Genomic DNA, 18960 nt, shown 5'->3' on the forward strand with positions numbered 1-18960 from the left:
ACTGGAGTGGGAAACGCAGTTGAGGATCATATTTTATTTTCAGACAAAGATTATTTTAAATGGATTTAATTAAATAATACTATTATATTGACACATACAAAGACAGGAATGTGTTGATTGATTAGTGCGAATATTTTTTTTTTACTACAGCACATTTAAGGCAGTTTCAATAAGTCATACTAAATCTAAAAAAAAAAGGTTTTTTATTTTTTTATTTCACCTTTATTTAACCAGGTAGGCCAGTTGAGAACAAGTTCTCATTTACAACTGCGACCTGGCCAAGATAAAGCAAAGCAATTCAACACATACGACAACACAGAGTTACACATGGAATAAACAAACATACAGTCAATAACACAATAGAAAAAAAAGAAAGTCTATATACAGTGTGTGCAAATAGCATGAGGAGGTAAGGCAATAAATAGGCCATAGTAGAGAAGTAATTACAATTTAGCAGATTAACACTGGAGTGATAGATGAGCAGATGATGATGTGCAATTAGTGATATTGGTGTGCAAAAGAGCAGAAAAGTAAATAAAAACAATATGGGGATGAGGTAGGTAGATTGGGTGGGCCATTTATAGATGGACAATGTACAGCTGCAGTGATCGGTTAGCTGCTCAGATAGCTGATGTTTAAAGGTAGTGAGGGAAATGTAAGTCTCCAGCTTCAGCGATTTTTGCAATTCGTTCCAGTCACTGGCAGCAGAGAACTGGAAGGAAAGGCGGCCAAAGCAGGTGTTGGCTTAGGGGATGACCAGGGAGATATACCTGCTGGAGCCCGTGCTACGGGTGGGTGTTGTTATTGTGACCAGTGAGCTGAGATAAGACGGAGCTTTACCAAGCAAAGACTTATAGATGACCTGGAGCCAGTAGGTCTGCCGACGAATATGTAGCGAGGGCCAGCCAACGAGAGCATACAGGTCGCAGTGGTCGGTGGTATAAGGGGCTTTGGTAACAAAACGGATGGCACTGTGATAGACTGCATCCAGTTTGCTGAGTAGAGTATTGGAAGCTATTTTGTAGATGACATCACCAAAGTCGAGGATCGGTAGGATAGTCAGTTTTACTAGGGTAAGTTTGGCGGTGTGAGTGAAGGAGGCTTTGTTGCGAAATAGAATGCCGATTCTAGATTTAATTTTGGATTGGAAATGTTTAATATGAGTCTGGAAGGAGAGTTTACAGTCTAGCCAGACACCTAGGTATTTGTAGTTGTCCACATATTGTAACGTCAGGTGAATGATGGGTGTAGAGTCAGGCGCAGAGAGAGCAAAAGTATTACGGGGACAAAACGCTTTAATGTCCACAGCATAAAACAGGAACAGGTACAAAAAGGTGACGCCAAGACACAGGCGCAAAACAACCCACAGACCACTGTTTAAATTAAGCTGGACAGCGAAAATCCCACAATCCAATAATCCACTCACGACGTAAAACATGAACACACAAAATAAGCCCGCACAAACACTAGCGGGCGAAACTAACCTAAATAGTACCCCTCCCAAAACCCCAACAAGAAACAGGTGAAAACAATTAGACAGACATAAACGAAAAGGAAAAAGGGATCGGTGGCAGCTAGTAGACCGGCGACGACGACCGCCGAGTGCCACCCGAACGGGAAGGGGAGTCACCTTCGGTAGTATTCGTGACACATATTCTAAGTCAGAACCGTCCAGAGTAGTAATGCTAGTCGGGCGGGCGGGTGTGGGAAGCGAACGGTAGCTAGCTACTGTAGGTCTATACTGCTCCCACATGGTGTAACAATACATCACGTAGATGTATATAATGAACAGACTAGGTCTATATTGATCCTACATGGTAAGAATACATCATGTAGATGTACACTACAGTTCAAAAGTTTGGGGTCACTTAGAAATGTCCTTGTTTTTGAAAGAAAAGCAATTTGTAAACAGTGTGTGGGCCTTTTTGTTCTTTAACAAAGCTTTTGTAAACAGTGTTTTTGCATGCAGCAATTCAACCATGAAGGCCTGATTCACACAGTCACCTCTGAACAGTTGATGTTGAGATGTGTCTGTTACTTGAACTCTGTGAAGCATTTATTTGGGCTGCAATCTGAGGTGCAGTTAACTCTAATGAACGTATCTTCTGCAGCAGAGGTAACTCTGGGTCTTCCTTTCCTGTGGCAATCCTCATGAGAGCCACCCATACATTGTCACAACACAACTGATTGTCTCAAATGCATTAAGAAGGAAAGAAATTCCACAAATTAACATTTAACAAGGCACACCTGTTAATTGAAACTAATTCCAGGTGACTACCTCATGAAGCTGGTTGAGAGAATGCCAAGAGTGTGCAAAGCTGTCATCAAGGCAAAGGGTGCCTGCTTTGAAGAATCTCAAGTTAATACCTGATTCCATTTGTGTTATTTCATTGTTTTCATATCTTCACTATTATTCTACAATGTAGAAAATAGTAAAAATAAAGACAAACCCTTGAATGAGTAGGTGTGTCCAAACTTTTGACTGGTACTGTATGTAAATGTGATATTTCAGTTGATGTTTTCTATACATTTGAAACATTTATACAAATATGTTTTTGTTTTGTCATTATGGGGTATTGTGATGTCATTATGGGGTATTGTGATGACATTATGGGGTATTGTGATGTTATTATGGGTATTGTGTGTAGATTAATGAGGGAAAAAATATTTAATTCATTTTAGAAAAAGGCTGTAACGTAACAAAATGTGGAAAAAGTGAAGGGGTCTGAATACTTTGCGACTGCACTGTATATATAGGGGCAGTACTTTGTGACATCACTTCATGAAACAGGAGGTACAAATATATAACATAGGTTCACAATATCAACATTCAATGTATCAAAATATATGACCAAGCTGGAAGTGGAAACGCCAGCCCAGCCACAATCTTAGAGGTTCACTGATGATCAACCTCCTCCTTCACATCTGACTCCTGATGATCAACCTCCTCCTTCACATCTGACTCCTGATGATCAACCTCCTCCTTCACATCTGACTCCTGATGATCAACCTCCTCCTTTCACATCTGACTCCAGTGATCAATCCAGAGCGTTTTCTTTTTGGGGGGCATCCCGATGGACGACGTCATCCAATAGGCCGTCATCACCACCACCGCCAACAAGTTAATTGTCATTCAGGTTATCAATGGGAGAACATTAGCAATGGATTTACATTGGCAGATGCACAGGGAGAAAACCCTTTTTTTAACTCAGTCGATCCTAAACTGCGGAAAAACTTTTGGAAGTCTTTATCAAAGTCTGTGGCCTGTGATGTTGGGACAAATGATAGTCCCTTATTATACAAGAGACAAAATTCACGGACTTTACAGCACAACCACAGAGTCATGTCTTAAGTGTAAAACTAACAATGACTCAATAATCCATCTGGGAATGTTATGATGTCATAAAGTTATGGGCGGAGTTAGAAAGTTGGCAGTCAGAAGTACAGTTACAATGTAAAATTACTTTTAATCTGTCTGTCTGTATATTTCAAAACATGGCATTTGAGGGTGCAGTGAGATACCCCAGAGTTGGACGATACTTTTCTCATCAATCATCTTAAATATTATACTTAATTAAAACCTGGAAATCAACCAATCCTCTATTGTTAATTCAATAGAAAGGTAAAATGCTTTATTATCTAAAAGTTTAAAGTGACGGAGAGAAATAAAATGGTGCTGATGCGGGCGCTTGAGATGGGGCTGTGTTCTAGTGGGTCTGGGCAGGTGTGATGTAGTTAAAACTTCTCTAGGATAGGGGGCAGCATTTTCACTTTTGGATAAATAGCGTGCCCAATTTCAACTTCCTTCTACTCATCCCCAGAATATAAGATATGCATATTATTCGTATATTTGGAAAGAAAACACTCTGAAGTTTCTACAACTGTTTGAATCATGTCTGTGAGTATCACAGAACATATGTAGCAGGCAAAACCCAGAGGACTAACCATTCAGATTTTTTTTTTTTTTTTTTTGAGGTCACCGTATGTTCAATGAGGTTTCATTGGGATACTAGATTTCTAATCAACTTGTTTGCAGTTCCTACCGCTTCCACTGGATGTCACCAGTCTTTGGAAATAGGTTGAGGTTATTCCTTTGTGCAATGAAGAAGAACGGCCATCTGGAATCAGTGTAACATTAAATCAAATCAAATCAAATTTTATTTGTCACATACACATGGTTAGCAGATGTTAATGCGAGTGTAGCGAAATGCTTGTGCTTCTAGTTCCGACAATGCAGTAGTAACCAACAAGTAATCTAACATAACAATTCCACAACTACTACCTTATACACACACAAGTGTAAAGGGATAAAGAATATGTACATAGAGATATATGAATGAGTGATGGTACAGAACGGCATAGGCAAGATGCAGTAGATGGTATAGAGTACAGTATATACATATGAGATGAGTAATGTAGGGTATGTAAACATAAAGTGGCATAGTTTAAAGTGGCTAGTGACACATGTATTACATAAAGATGGCAAGATGCAGTAGATGATATAGAGTACAGTATATACATATACATATGAGATGAGTAATGTAGGGTATGTAAACATTATATTAAGTGGCATTGTTTAAAGTGGCTAGTGGTACATTTTTACATAATTTCCATCAATTCCCATTATTAAAGTGGCTGGAGTTGGGTCAGTATGTTGGCAGCGGCCGCTAAATGTTAGTGGTGGCTGTTTAACAGTCTGATGGCCTTGAGATAGAAGCTGTTTTTCAGTCTCTCGGTCCCTGCTTTGATGCACCTGTACTGACCTCGCCTTCTGGATGATAGCGGGGTGAACAGGCAGTGGCTCGGGTGGTTGTTGTCCTTGATGATCTTTATGGCCTTCCTGTGACATCGGGTGGTGTAGGTGTCCTGGAGGGCAGGTAGTTTCCACCCGGTGATGCGTTGTGCAGACCTCACTACCCTCTGGAGAGCCTTACGGTTGTGGGCGGAGCAGTTGCCGTACCAGGCGGTGATACAGCCCGACAGGATGCTCTCGATTGTGCATCTGTAGAAGTTTGTGAGTGCTTTTGGTGACAAGCCGAATTTCTTCAGCCTCCTGAGGTTGAAGAGGCGCTGCTGCGCCTTCTTCACAACGCTGTCTGTGTGGGTGGACCAATTCAGTTTGTCCGTGATGTGTACACCGAGGAACTTAAAACTTTCCACCTTCTCCACTACTGTCCCGTCGATGTGGATAAGGGGGTGCTCCCTCTGCTGTTTCCTGAAGTCCACAATCATCTCCTTTGTTTTGTTGACGTTGAGTGTGAGGTTATTTTCCTGACACCACACTCCGAGGGCCCTCACCTCCTCCCTGTAGGCCGTCTCGTCGTTGTTGGTAATCAAGCCTACCACTGTAGTGTCATCCGCAAACTTGATGATTGAGTTGGAGGCGTGCATGGCCACGCAGTCGTGGGTGAACAGGGAGTACAGGAGAGGGCTCAGAACGCACCCTTGTGGGGCCCCAGTGTTGAGGACCAGCGGGGTGGAGATGTTGTTACCTACCCTCACCACCTGGGGGCAGCCCGTCAGGAAGTCCAGGACCCAGTTGCACAGGGCGGGGTCGAGACCCAGGGTCTCGAGCTTGATGACGAGTTTGGAGGGTACTATGGTGTTAAATGCTGAGCTGTAGTCGATGAACAGCATTCTCACATAGGTATTCCTCTTGTCCAGATGGGTTAGGGCAGTGTGCAGTGTGGTTGCGATTGCGTCGTCTGTGGACCTATTGGGTCGGTAAGCAAATTGGAGTGGGTCTAGGGTGTCCGGTAGGGTGGAGGTGATATGGTCCTTGACTAGTCTCTCAAAGCACTTCATGATGACGGAAGTGAGTGCTACGGGGCGGTAGTCGTTTAGCTCAGTTACCTTAGCTTTCTTGGGAACAGGAACAATGGTGGCCCTCTTGAAGCATGTGGGAACAGCAGACTGGGATAAGGATTGATTGAATATGTCCGTAAACACACCAGCCAGCTGGTCTGCGCATGCTCTGAGGACGCGGCTGGGAATGCCGTCTGGGCCTGCAGCCTTACGAGGGTTAACACGTTTAAATGTTTTACTCACCTCGGCTGCAGTGAAGGAGAGCCCACAGGTTTTGGTAGCGGGCCGTGTCAGTGGCACTGTATTGTCCTCAAAGCGAGCAAAAAAGTTATTTAGCCTGTCTGGGAGCAAGACATCCTGGTCCGCGACGGGGCTGGTTTTCTTTTTGTAATCTGTGATTGACTGTAGACCCTGCCACATACCTCTTGTGTCTGAGCTGTTGAATTGCGACTCTATTTTGTCTCTATACTGGGACTTAGCTTGTTTGATTGCCTTGCGGAGAGAATAGCTACACTGTTTGTATTCGGTCATGTTTCCGGTCACCTTGCCCTGGTTAAAAGCAGTGGTTCGCGCTTTCAGTTTCACGCGAATGCTGCCGTCAATCCACGGTTTCTGGTTTGGGAATGTTTTAATCGTTGCTGTGGGTACGACATCGTCAATGCACTTTCTAATGAACTCGCTCACCGAATCAGCGTATTTGTCAATATTGTTGTTGGACGCAATGCGGAACATATTCCAATCCGCGTGATCGAAGCAGTCTTGAAGCGTGGAATCAGATTGGTCGGACCAGCGTTGAACAGACCTGAGCGAGGGAGCTTGTTGTTTTAGTTTCTGTTTGTAGGCTGGAAGCAACAAAATGGAGTCGTGGTCAGCTTTTCCGAAAGGAAGGCGGGGGAGGGCCTTATATGCGTCGCGGAAGTTAGTATAACAATGATCCAAGGTTTTACCAGCCCTGGTAGCACAATCGATATGCTGATAGAATTTAGGGAGTTTTGTTTTCAGATTAGCCTTGTTAAAATCCCCAGCTACGATGAATGCAGCCTCAGGGTGTGTGGTTTCCAGTTTACAAAGAGTCAGATAAAGTTCGTTCAGGGCCATCGATGTGTCTGCTTGGGGGGGAATATATACGGCTGTGATTATAATCGAAGAGAATTCCCTTGGTAGATAATGCGGTCGACATTTGATTGTGAGGAATTCTAGATCAGGTGAACAGAATGACTTGAGTTCCTGTATGTTGTTATGATCACACCACGTCTCGTTAATCATAAGGCATACACCCCCGCCCCTCTTCTTACCAGAAAGATGTATGTTTCTGTCGGCGCGATGCGTGAAGAAACCAGCTGGCTGCACCGACTCCGTTAGCGTCTCTTGAGTTAGCCATGTTTCCGTGAAGCAGAGAACGTTACAATCTCTGATGTCTCTCTGGAATGTTACCCTTGCTCGGATTTCATCAACCTTATTGTCAAGAGACTGGACATTGGCGAGTAGTATGCTAGGGAGTGGAGCGCGATGTGCCCGTCTCCGAAGCCTGACCAGGAGACCACTACGTTTGCGGTGCGACACTTTTACGGTGTCGCATAGGGTCGCCGGCTGTGATCAGATCCATTGTATTGGGTGGAAGGCAAAACACTGGATCCGTTTCGGGAAAGTCATATTCCTGGTCTTAACGATGGTGAGTTGAAGTTGCTCTTATATTCAGTAGTTCCTCCCGACTGTATGTAATGAAACCTAAGATTACCTGGGGTACCAATGTAAGGAATAACACATAAAAAACCCAAAATACTGCATATTTTCCAAGGAACGCGAAGCGAGGCGGCCATCTCGGTCGGCGCCGGAAGTAGATTATGTGTACTGTTTGAGAGTTGCGCAAGACTAGAAAAGTATCGTTCGTTTGTTGTCCTCCTGTATTGAAAACAGATGGACCCGTCTTCAATTTGATCGATTATTAACGTTGACAAATACCTTAAGTTGTATTACAAAAGTAGTTTGAAATGTTTTGGCAAAGTTTAGAGGTAATGTTTGAGATATTTTGTAGTGACGTTGCGCAAATTGGAAGCTGTTTTTTTTCTGGATAAAACGTGCCAAATAAATTGACATTTTGGACATATGGACGGAATTAATCGAACAAAGGGACCATTTGTGATGTTTATGGGACAAAGAAATACGTCAAAGGTAAGGCATGATTTATATTTTATTTCTGCGTTTTGTGGTGCGCCTGCAGGGTTGAAATATGCTACACTCTCTTTGTTTACTGTTGTGCTATCATCAGATAATAGCATCTTATGCTTTCGCCGAAAAGCCTTTTTGAAATCTGACATGTTGGCTGGATTCACAACGAGTGTAGCTTTAATTTGGTATCTTATATGTGTGATTTAATGAAAGTTTGATTTTATATCTTTTTTATTTTATTTGGCGCTCTACGCAAGCGTCCCACATATCCCAGAGAGTTTTAATGGAGATGGAGGTGTGTTCTAGTGGGTCTGGGCAGGTGTAATGTAGTTAATGAAGATGGAGGTGTGTTCTAGTGGGTCTGGGCAGGTGTGATGTAGTTAATGGAGATGGAGGTGTGTTCCAGTGGGTCTGGGCAGGTGTGATGTAGTTAATGGAGATGGAGGTGTGTTCTAGTTGGTCTGGGCAGGTGTGATGTAGTTCATGTAGATGGAGGTGTGTTCTAGTGGGTCTGGGCAGGTGTGATGTAGTTAATGGAGATGGAGGTGTGTTCTAGTGGGTCTGGGCAGGTGTGATGTAGTTAATGGAGATGGAGGTATGTTCTAGTGTGTCTGCGCAGGTTTGATGTAGTTAATGTTTGTATGATGTTGTAATTTGAATGTGTATGTTTATAAAATATCAAATGAAATATATGTTTGAAGTCCCAATCCAAAGTTACACCTTATTACATTAAACCAATCAGAATTCAAAAGAATGACAAATTCAGGTGTGAAGTATTATGGAGGACCAGCCTATTCCCTATGATGTAAACTACAACAGAAATAACTTAAAATGTATAACTTCATATTAAACCAATCGTTTCCACTCATGACTTGAGTTATTAAAGTAAACCAACGTTTTGGAAATACATAACGCCATCTAACCAAATATCAAAGAATGTTAGCTATATGCAGTTATCTTAGCCAGCCAGCTAACGTTAGCTATATGCAGTTATCTTAGCCAGCCAGCTAACATTAGCTATTTAGTCAACTAGCTATGGTCAGCGAGCTGGAGCCCAACTACCGGAGAACAGTTAGAACCCAACTAACAAAACCCAACTAAAACATAACTGCAGATCAAAAGAGACATACAGAATGATGGCAGGGAAATTCCCCAAAATCCAAAATATAAAGATTACAGGTGTCAGTCAGCTAGCGCGCTAGCAGTAAGCCAAGGTTGTAAAAGTTACAAAACTCCCATAGTCTACTTCACAGAGAACATGCTGAAAAGTAGTGATGGGGAAACAAAGCTTCCTGAAGCATTGATGCTTTCCAGCCAATTGTGTCAAAAATAGGTTCATTACCCAAGGCTTTGAGCGAAACAGAATTTAGAACAGCCAAATTATTATAGATGACGTCCCACACCGTAGCAGCGTAGCCTTCATGTCTTCTACTAAACCACTGGCCTTGATCGAGAGCATCAAATCCATGCTGCATTGTGGGTAAATTGACTGGCTGACTGATTTATAAATAATAATGAGTAGTTATTTATGATGTATGGTGATTTGTAGATCAGTCATTTGGCAGTCGCCTGCAGTGTCGAACAAGCCCAATACCAAACCAATCAGGTGGTTGTTCGACGAAATGAAGCTTCAGACGTCGACGTGCTGCTGATAAAGTGATACAGGCATCAGCACACTGCTTTGAATGATTGTTTAGTGATTTGGACGCGTGGCTCGTAGCTCCGGTATCAAACGTAACATATCGAAAAGTTGACACAACATAAAGGAGCAAGTAGGTTGATTTCCTCTTTTGATTTGAGCCCACGGCAAGAAGTCACCAGAGCCTACCGTGCTAACGGGTTCCCACTAGATAACACACCACACAGTTAATGAAAAGCATGAGGTGAAGCTTGAGCTAGATATCAACCTAGTGTGACCTTCCTAGATATCGAGCTAGTTCCTAGTCCCTTCCCTCAAGTCAGTGAGTCAACACAGGAAGGAGCAATGGATGGATAGTTCATTTATTTCCAAAGCTGCAATGATGGGACACACACAGTATGGATGAATGATCAGTAGTGACGGGATATAAATAGCACTCCCACAGCAATTCTACATTAATCTGCCCTATAATATACTAACAGAAAAACAATTGAAATGTCTATCAAAGTCATTGTGATTGTATAGTGGATTTAACAATTCCTACTAATTCCTAATTTACTATAATAAATTAATCAATTGTTTCCATGTGTCTCATATTCACAACATCAGAATAAACTGTCATCCATTTTAGTATCAAAATATATCAAAATAACCAGGGAAATTACTCAATGTCCCCCTCTGGTGGCGAATAAGTATAACACACCTAAACTAACAAAACCGGGCTGATAAACTGGCTGGTGTTCATGAGTTTATAAAACATATACTTTATATATTTGTCATAAATGACCTGCATTGATGAGACACACAGTCTGGATGAACGATCAGTAGTCGACAGGGTAAAAATAGCACTCCTAAAGAAGATGCATTTTCCAGTTAGATACCAACTTGAAAGAGGGAACTTTAGCATAAGACCCACATGGAAAACTGAGATTCGGCAAGTAACATATAAAGAGGCTTATTTGACACCAAACCAACAACAGTAGTTACTAAAACATAAATTGCTAATGTACGATGTAAAAGGTGGATTTTATGATGTAATGTCAACTTTATATATTTCTATCCCGGGACTATTCAATTTTCAACACAACCACAGCAATTCTCCATAAATCTGCTGTGGATTACCCAGAATCCCGAAATAAATTAATACATATGTGATAATTCAAAAACACAACTGGCTGTGCTTATAGGAAACCAGATCGTGAACACAACTCAGTTACTAAGTATTTAACCACACTGTGTTGTTACACTGGTGAGTAAAAACTCATGCTTCCTACACTAACTTTTTGTCTGAACATTATAATATATATTTTACGTCACACTAGCGTCATTGTCTTAAAGTCGCACATCTCCATCGCAGTCAGAGGTTCAGACTGAGCGTTACCCACTCCAGTCAGCAGATGGCGGTGTGCGATTTTAAGGCAATGCTGTTAGTGTGACGTATGATCTAGTGGACGGAACGCTTCTTTCAGCAGCAGCAACAGTTAGTCCGCCACCTCGGTAGCTTGCTAGCCAAAATAGTTGAACCAATAAAGCTCTTTAGACGCTTTCGTTTTTATTAGCCACTGTGTTTTAAACCCTCTTCTGTCGTCTAGTTAGTTATCCTATTTCATTTCATATTTACGGTGTTGTTGTTATTATTCAGCTGGCGGGCTGGTTAAGTTAGCATTAGCCTAGCTAGCTAGCATCTCCGACCATGAGTTCACTAAACTACTCTCCTCCTGCTATAGAAGAGGGGGTCTGCTGGACGGAGAAAGAAGCTCTCGTCAAAGAGGAGGAGGAAGAGAAGGATGTTACAATACAAAAACAAGTAGAGGGTGAGGCTGTTACAGGGAAAGAAGAAGAGAAAGACGTTACTGTGAAAGAAGAGGCGTTCAGAGTGAAAGAGGAGGAGGCTGTTACAGTAAAAGATGAGGAGGATTCCGTTTTTGAAGTGAAAGAGGAGGAGGGGGAGATTACTGTCACATCGGAAGAGGAGGAAACTGGATATCTGGGCCCGATTTCCCAAACGCAATTTAAGGCATCCAGTGGTTCTAACGATGAACTTAGCCATAAGATGGTTTTGAGAAACCGGGCCGTGATTACCACTGGTAAGTACTGTCTTAAATACAGAGGTACAAATTCTGCAGTTGTTGAACTGATGTTTGGTGTTAAAGGGGAAATCTGCAATTGCGACATCCAAATTTTGACTTTTAAATTATTTATTTATAGCCAATGATTCTTGAAGAATATAACACATGCCTCATAAGCTTAGTTCAACTGTTGTACCCCATCAGAACCCAAAATAAGATTTTTTTACTGTAATATTTAGAAACAATGTAAATCAACAGCCTTAACATGGTTAACTATAATGTTGATATCATGGATGGTCAATCCTTGCATCCATAGATCTGTCTATGAATTTGAGAGTAGTTAAATGTCTCCAGGCCCATCATCATCTTATTACCAAAACAGTTGTGGAATTACAGCTTTGTTATTGTTTCAACTGCAGATTGGTTGATTGATGTGTGGCTTTTTTAAAGGGACAACCTAGTATTTAAACAGCAACAAAATGGCTGCCCAGAGACTTGGTTTGATAAACAGCTGAGAGATGGGGGCTGGAGAAATGTAACCACTCTCAAATTCATAGAGAAAGCTATTGTAGCAACCGTAATCCAACACCTTGCGACCTCGTCAAGAAGTTCAGACATCTTGGCATAACAGTTATAAGGTGTTGGCTTGACAGTCGCTGGACCCAGGTTTGAGTCCAACTCAGGGCTACCCCCCCGAATTCACTACACTATGAATACAAGGACTGGCAATGCATGATGTCATAATTATAGTTTAACCAGGTTTCTAGGGTATATAGTATATTCTAGAATTCATCCATGATGTCATAATGATAGTTTAACCAGGTTTCTATGATATATAGTACACTGCTCAAAAAAATAAAGGGAACACTTAAACAACACAATGTAACTCCAAGTCAATCACACTTCTGTGAAATCAAACTGTCCACTTAGGAAGCAACACTGATTGACAATAAATTTCACATGCTGTTGTGCAAATGGAATAGACAAAAGGTGGAAATTATAGGCAATTAGCAAGACACCCCCAATAAAGGAGTGATTCTGCAGGTGGTGACCACAGACCACTTTTCAGTTCCTATGCTTCCTGGCTGATGTTTTGGTCACTTTTGAATGCTGGCGGTGCTCTCACTCTAGTGGTAGCATGAGACGGAGTCTACAACCCACACAAGTGGCTCAGGTAGTGCAGCTCATCCAGGATGGCACATCAATGCGAGCTGTGGCAAGAAGGTTTGCTGTGTCTGTCAGCGTAGTGTCCAGAGCATGGAGGCGCTACCAGGAGACAGGCCAGTACATCAGGAGACGTGGAGGAGGCCGTAGGAGGGCAACAACCCAGCAGCAGGACCGCTACCTCCGCCTTTGTGCAAGGAGCACTGCCAGAGCCCTGCAAAATGACCTCCAGCAGGCCACAAATGTGCATGTGTCAGCATATGGTCTCACAAGGGCTCTGAGGATCTCATCTCGGTACCTAATGGCAGTCAGGCTACCTCTGGCGAGCACATGGAGGGCTGTGCGACCCCACAAAGAAATGCCACCCCACACCATGACTGACCCACCGCCAAACCGGTCATGCTGGAGGATGTTGCAGGCAGCAGAACGTTCTCCACGGCGTCTCCAGACTCTGTCACGTCTGTCACATGTGCTCATGTGCTCAGTGTGAACCTGCTTTCATCTGTGAAGAGCACAGGGCGCCAGTGGCGAATTTGCCAATCTTGATGTTCTCTGGCAAATGCCAAACGTCCTGCACGGTGTTGGGCTGTAAGCACAACCCCCACCTGTGGACGTCGGGCCCTCATACCACCCTCATGGAGTCTGTTTCTGACGGTTTGAGCAGACACATGCACATTTGTGGCCTGCTGGTGGTCATTTTGCAGGGCTCTGGCAGTGCTTCTCCTTGCACAAAGGCGGAGGTAGCGGTCCTGCTGCTGGGTTGTTGCCCTCCTACGGCCTCCTCCACGTCTCCTGATGTACTGGCCTGTCTCCTGGTAGCGCCTCCATGCTCTGGACACTACGCTGACAGACACAGCAAACCTTCTTGCCACAGCTCGCATTGATGTGCCATCCTGGATGAGCTGCACTACCTGAGCCACTTGTGTGGGTTGTAGACTCTGCCTCATGATACCACTAGAGTGAAAGCACCGCCAGCATTCAAAAGTGACCAAAACAACAGCCAGGAAGCATAGGAACTGAGAAGTGGTCTGTGGTCACCACCTGCAGAATCACTCCTTTATTGGGGGTGTCTTGCTAATTGCCTATAATTTCCACCTTTTGTCTATTCCATTTGCACAACAGCATGTGAAATTTATTGTCAATCAGTGTTGCTTCCTAAGTGGACAGTTTGATTTCACAGAAGTGTGATTGACTTGGAGTTACATTGTGTTGTTTAAGTGTTCCCTTAATTTTTTTGAGCAGTGTATATTCTAGAATTCATCCATGACGTCATAATGATAGTTTAACCAGGTTTCTAGGATATATAGTATATTCTAGAATTGCCAGTGAAGATTTCCTGTGGAGGCAAATCATTAGAGCTGTTGATAAGTCATTGTATAATATTCAGCCAATTTTTTTTCATGCCCTTACATTAAAGGCAAGACAGACCTAGATTCAATTACATTCATGAATTGGTTTGAAACCTTTGTTTTAAACCCTCCTCAAAGTTGGTGCCTTGACGGATTTGTAAAAAATGGTTTGTCATGAAACATTTATTTATTTATTTAAATGTAACCTTTATTTAACTAGGCAAGTCAGTTAAGAACAAATTCTTATTTACAATGACAGCCTACCCCGGACGACGCTGGGCCAATTGTGCACCGCCCTATGGGACTGGGTTTGATCCAGGGTGTCTGTAGTGGCGCCTCAAGCACTGAGATGCAGTGTCCTCTGCGCCACCTGGGAGCCCCAAAATCATGTTCTAGTGCTGTCCCCAACTAAAATACATCTTGGTCAACCAAGAGTCATCTGTTCTTTCTACCAATCGCCCCATGTGTTTTTATAAAATCAAATATATACGTACTGAACTTGTCTGATGCTTTAAGCATTCTGTTTGATTAAATAATTAAGACACACAAATGACTCGAAGTCATAACTACAGGGAGCCGGTCGTCAACATAACCTGACCAGAGGGAGCCGGTCGTCAACATAACCCGACCAGAGGGAGCCGGTCGTCAACATAACCCGACCGGGGGGAGCCCCCCCTCCTCTGCTGCTGGACTTCGTAAATTCTGCCCCCCTGCCGTTCTGCTCCTGAGGTTTTCAGTAATAGACTAATAGACTACAGATAGATAGACTAGTAATTGACTACACCAGCAGTCGGCAACCTTTTCCAGTTGAAGTGCCAATTTATCTGACCATTTCTACCAATCTGTGTGCCAGATATGATTTTCATATGCACATTTTACTGGAACAGTTTCATTTAATTTATAATAGTATCTCAAAATGATTGTCTGTGATTAATCTACATTCTATCTAAATTAAAATTATACAAATCTAAAAGTAACTTTTATTGACATTGCCAACTATGTAAAAAAATAGCCTACATAAAGCCAACAAAAAAAACATTGCATTCTGCAGGTAGAAAATATCCTGATAAAAATAAATATCCTAGAAATCACATTGGCTGCACATGGCCTGTCTACAACAAACTTGAAACATTGTATCAACTATCAACTGGGTCAGGAAACTCGGATAGCAAGCTTGCAACATTGTATAAAATATTCTGGGCCCTCAGTTTCCTGCTCCAGTGAGTTCTGGACAGACACAGCTGTAGGCTATTTGTGCAAAGGATAAGAAGTAATCAAGTATTTTATGACATTTCCACTGGATCAGAGCATTACATTTTTCCCTTTTATGCTGGGTGGTTGTCGAAAGGGCGAGAGCTGGAAATATTTTCCGAAAATACTTTGAGGAACTATTGTCATTCGCAATTGATTTTGATTAGACTTTGTTTACTTGCTGCTTGAGGTGAAGAAAAAATTACTTTGAGAAGCTCCACAACTCATTAGTGGTGGTGCATTAAGACAATGAGAAATACTTTCAGACATCCCCAAATGGGGACATTTATAGGCCTACATTTGTGTGCAGGTCAGGTAGACTAGTCCTACTTCTATATGCGTAATCAGGTGTGCGTCCTTACTCAACATTGACAGGAAGTGTTTCAAACACAAGACAGTGAATAAATTGACAAAACTGACGCATCTTGTAGGGTCAGGTCTGGGTGGTCTGCCAGGGGCCGTTTCATTTATTATTAGTTTGGGTTGGTTGGGGGATGATTGTATTTCCCCATAGTATGTTGTACCGAAGTTGACTGACTGAAAGGGAGTGTAACTTTGATTATAATTACACTTCCCTGAAGGAGGGAAACGAGGTTCAACACCTGTTTGTCCCCGCCCTTTCCTGGGTCGGTGAAGAGCGGTATTAAATTTAAGGAATAAATCCAAGCCTCACGCTCATCATCTGTGGAAGGCGGGGCTTCCAGCTAGGCGTGGATTTGATACTATGTTGCACCTAGTTTCCCTCCTTCGGGAAACAGTAGTTATAGTCATAACATGTGGATTTAATAGTATGTTGTACCTAGTTTCCCTCCAGGGAACAATAGTTATAGTCATAACGTGTGGATTTAATAGTATGTTGTAAAATGTTTGAAAATCGATTTCTCAATTCCTGTTTGGATTTCTTCTCAGGTTTTTGTCTGCCATATGAGTTCTGTTATACTCAAAGACATCATTCAAACAGTTTTAGAAACTTCAGAGTGTTTTCTATCCAATACTGCTAATAATATGAATATATTAGCATCTGGGACAGAGTAGGAGGCAGTTCAGTTTGGGCACGCTATTAATCCAAAAACTGAAAATGCTGCCCCCTATCCCTAAAACGTTAAAGTGGTTCTTCAATAATTACACATAATTCTTAATACTGTAGCAATTTAGTTACAGTCACATGTTCAACTATCATCAGCTGATCCAGGAAATCATTTTCTGAATGACAGTCACATGACAAACATCACGACATGCAACAACTAGCAAAGTGCTTCTTCATTCATTACTCTGGTAAAGACAGTTATGCCGTGCTCCACGTTGGATCCAACATCCCTAACAAATTGATGTTTATAATGTGTTATTGTCTGCTTGATTTACTGTAGGGTCTCGTTAGTCTGTTTGGACACAGAGATACTTAGCTCATAATGTGTAGAGAACTGTTCCTTGATGGATAGGCTATTGTACAACACACAGAGCTATTTTCCTATATTCAGGACATTTAGAATGACAACCCATTACAGAGTAGCCTAGTGGGATTATTCACAAAATTATCTTTTTATGAAGTGTCATGAGAAAGACATTTTAGTTTCCATGTTTCACCTGAAATGTTAAATGATTTATAATCCTAGGTCAATGTTGTTGTTAGGTCCTTCAGTTATGGGTCCTGCAGTAGGTATATGTTATTGTTAGGTGAAGTTATGGGTCCTACAGTAGGTCTATGTTGTTGTTAGGTGAAGCTATGGGGAAATTTGGCAAACAGTGTAGAAAAACCTCATTGTCAGGCTGATGGAAAAGTTAGCCAAAGAGAATTTTACTGGTTGATGTACAAAGCGGTTGATTTACGATGAACATTATATTAAGCGGGACATTCAAATGAGCCTTACAATTATAATCCAAAGTAGTGTGAAATGCACTCATAAGCAACCTTATGAATTGGAGGTTGCTCCCCTGAGTTTTCCAACATTCACATTCTGAAAACATTGCGAAAAACTAAAATCTTTGCTCACCATTTTTGCTCCAGGCAGATATACTACATCAATAACTAGTGGTTTCCTCATTACCGGATATACTACATCCATAACTAGTGGTTTCCACATTACCAGATATACTACATCCATAACTAGTGGTTTCCTCATTATCAGATATACTACATCCATAACTAGTGGTTTCCTTATTATCAGATACACTACATCCCTAACTAGTGGTTTCCTCATTAGCAGATATACTACATCCATAACTAGCGGTTTCCTCATTAGCAGGGAGGAGTTTCTACAACCAGATATACTACATCCATAACTAGCGATTTCCTCATTAGCAGGGAGGAGTTTCTGCAACCAAATTGTGTGTGCATCGCCCTCGTGCTGCAATTTTAGCAAACACAGAAATGTGGCCTATATTGGAGACCAAAAGTAATCTGGCACACTGCTTAGGATTTCAACAACTTTAATAACTTATTTCTGGTTACCACTAATGTGGAAACAAGACAAAATATGACTAGTCGCTAACTTGACTGTCTTAATTGTCAAATAATTTAACAGGCATCAATTGTTGTACAACTTCATGGGTATGCTCTGGGCATTACCTTTTACCTCAAATAAACAGTGGATTTCTGCTGTTGTGGGCCTTTAATCATCTGTCTGACTTTGTCATGCACACAGGTGAGAGACGGGACTATCGTGGATCCTCTGTGGAGCCTCAACAACATCATGATGCTGACGAGGCAGAGAAGAGTCTCTCCAGATCAGAACTCCTCAAGAAACACCAGCGAGTACACACAGGAGAGAAATCTTACTGCTGCTCTGACTGTGGGAAAAGATTCAACTCTTCAGTAGGCCTTAAAATACATCAAATAATTCACACTGGAGAGAAATCTTATGGCTGTGATCAATGTGGGAAGAGTTTTATTTGGCTACAAACCCTGAAATCACACCAGAGAATACACACTGGAGAGAAACCTTATAGCTGTGATCAATGTGGGAAAAGTTTTACTACATCTAGCTATCTAACTATACACAAGAGAACACACTCAGGAGAGAAACCATACAGCTGTAATCAATGTGGGAAGAGTTTTACTCAGCTAAACAGCCTGATAGTACACCAGCGGACACACACAGGAGAGAAACCTTATAGCTGTGATCAATGTGAGAAGAGTTTTACTACATCTTGCCAGCTGACTTTACACCAGAGAACACACACAGGAGAGAAACCTTATAGCTGTGATCAATGTGAGAAGAGTTTTACTACATCTTGCCAGCTGACTGTACACCAGAGAACACACACAGGAGAGAAATCTTATGGCTGTGATCAATGTGGGAAGAGTTTTATTCAGCTACAAACCCTGAAATCACACCAGAGAATACACACTGGAGAGAAACCTTATAGCTGTGATCAATGTAGGAAGAGTTTTCCTCAGCTTAACAGCCTGAGAGTACACCAGAGGACACACACAGGAGAGAAATCTTTTAGCTGTGATCAATGTGGGAAGAGTTTTACTACATCTAGCTATCTAACTATACACAAGAGAACACAC

The 18960-nt window shown here is 42.0% G+C and overlaps 1 protein-coding gene across 1 annotated transcript in view; it reads left to right on the plus strand.

The window, feature by feature from the left end:
- The first annotated feature begins 11051 nt into the window (after positions 1-11051).
- Positions 11052-18960, plus strand: part of LOC139567107 (zinc finger protein ZFP2-like) — a 79722-nt gene continuing 71813 nt past the window's right edge. The window contains exon 1 of the mRNA XM_071388594.1: positions 11052-11700. Coding sequence (XP_071244695.1) covers positions 11307-11700 — 394 coding nt within the window. The 5' untranslated portion in view covers positions 11052-11306. The remainder of the gene's footprint in view (positions 11701-18960) is intronic.

Source organism: Salvelinus alpinus, unplaced genomic scaffold (genome assembly GCF_045679555.1).
Source record: "Salvelinus alpinus unplaced genomic scaffold, SLU_Salpinus.1 scaffold_44, whole genome shotgun sequence".
NCBI lineage: Eukaryota > Metazoa > Chordata > Actinopteri > Salmoniformes > Salmonidae > Salvelinus > Salvelinus alpinus.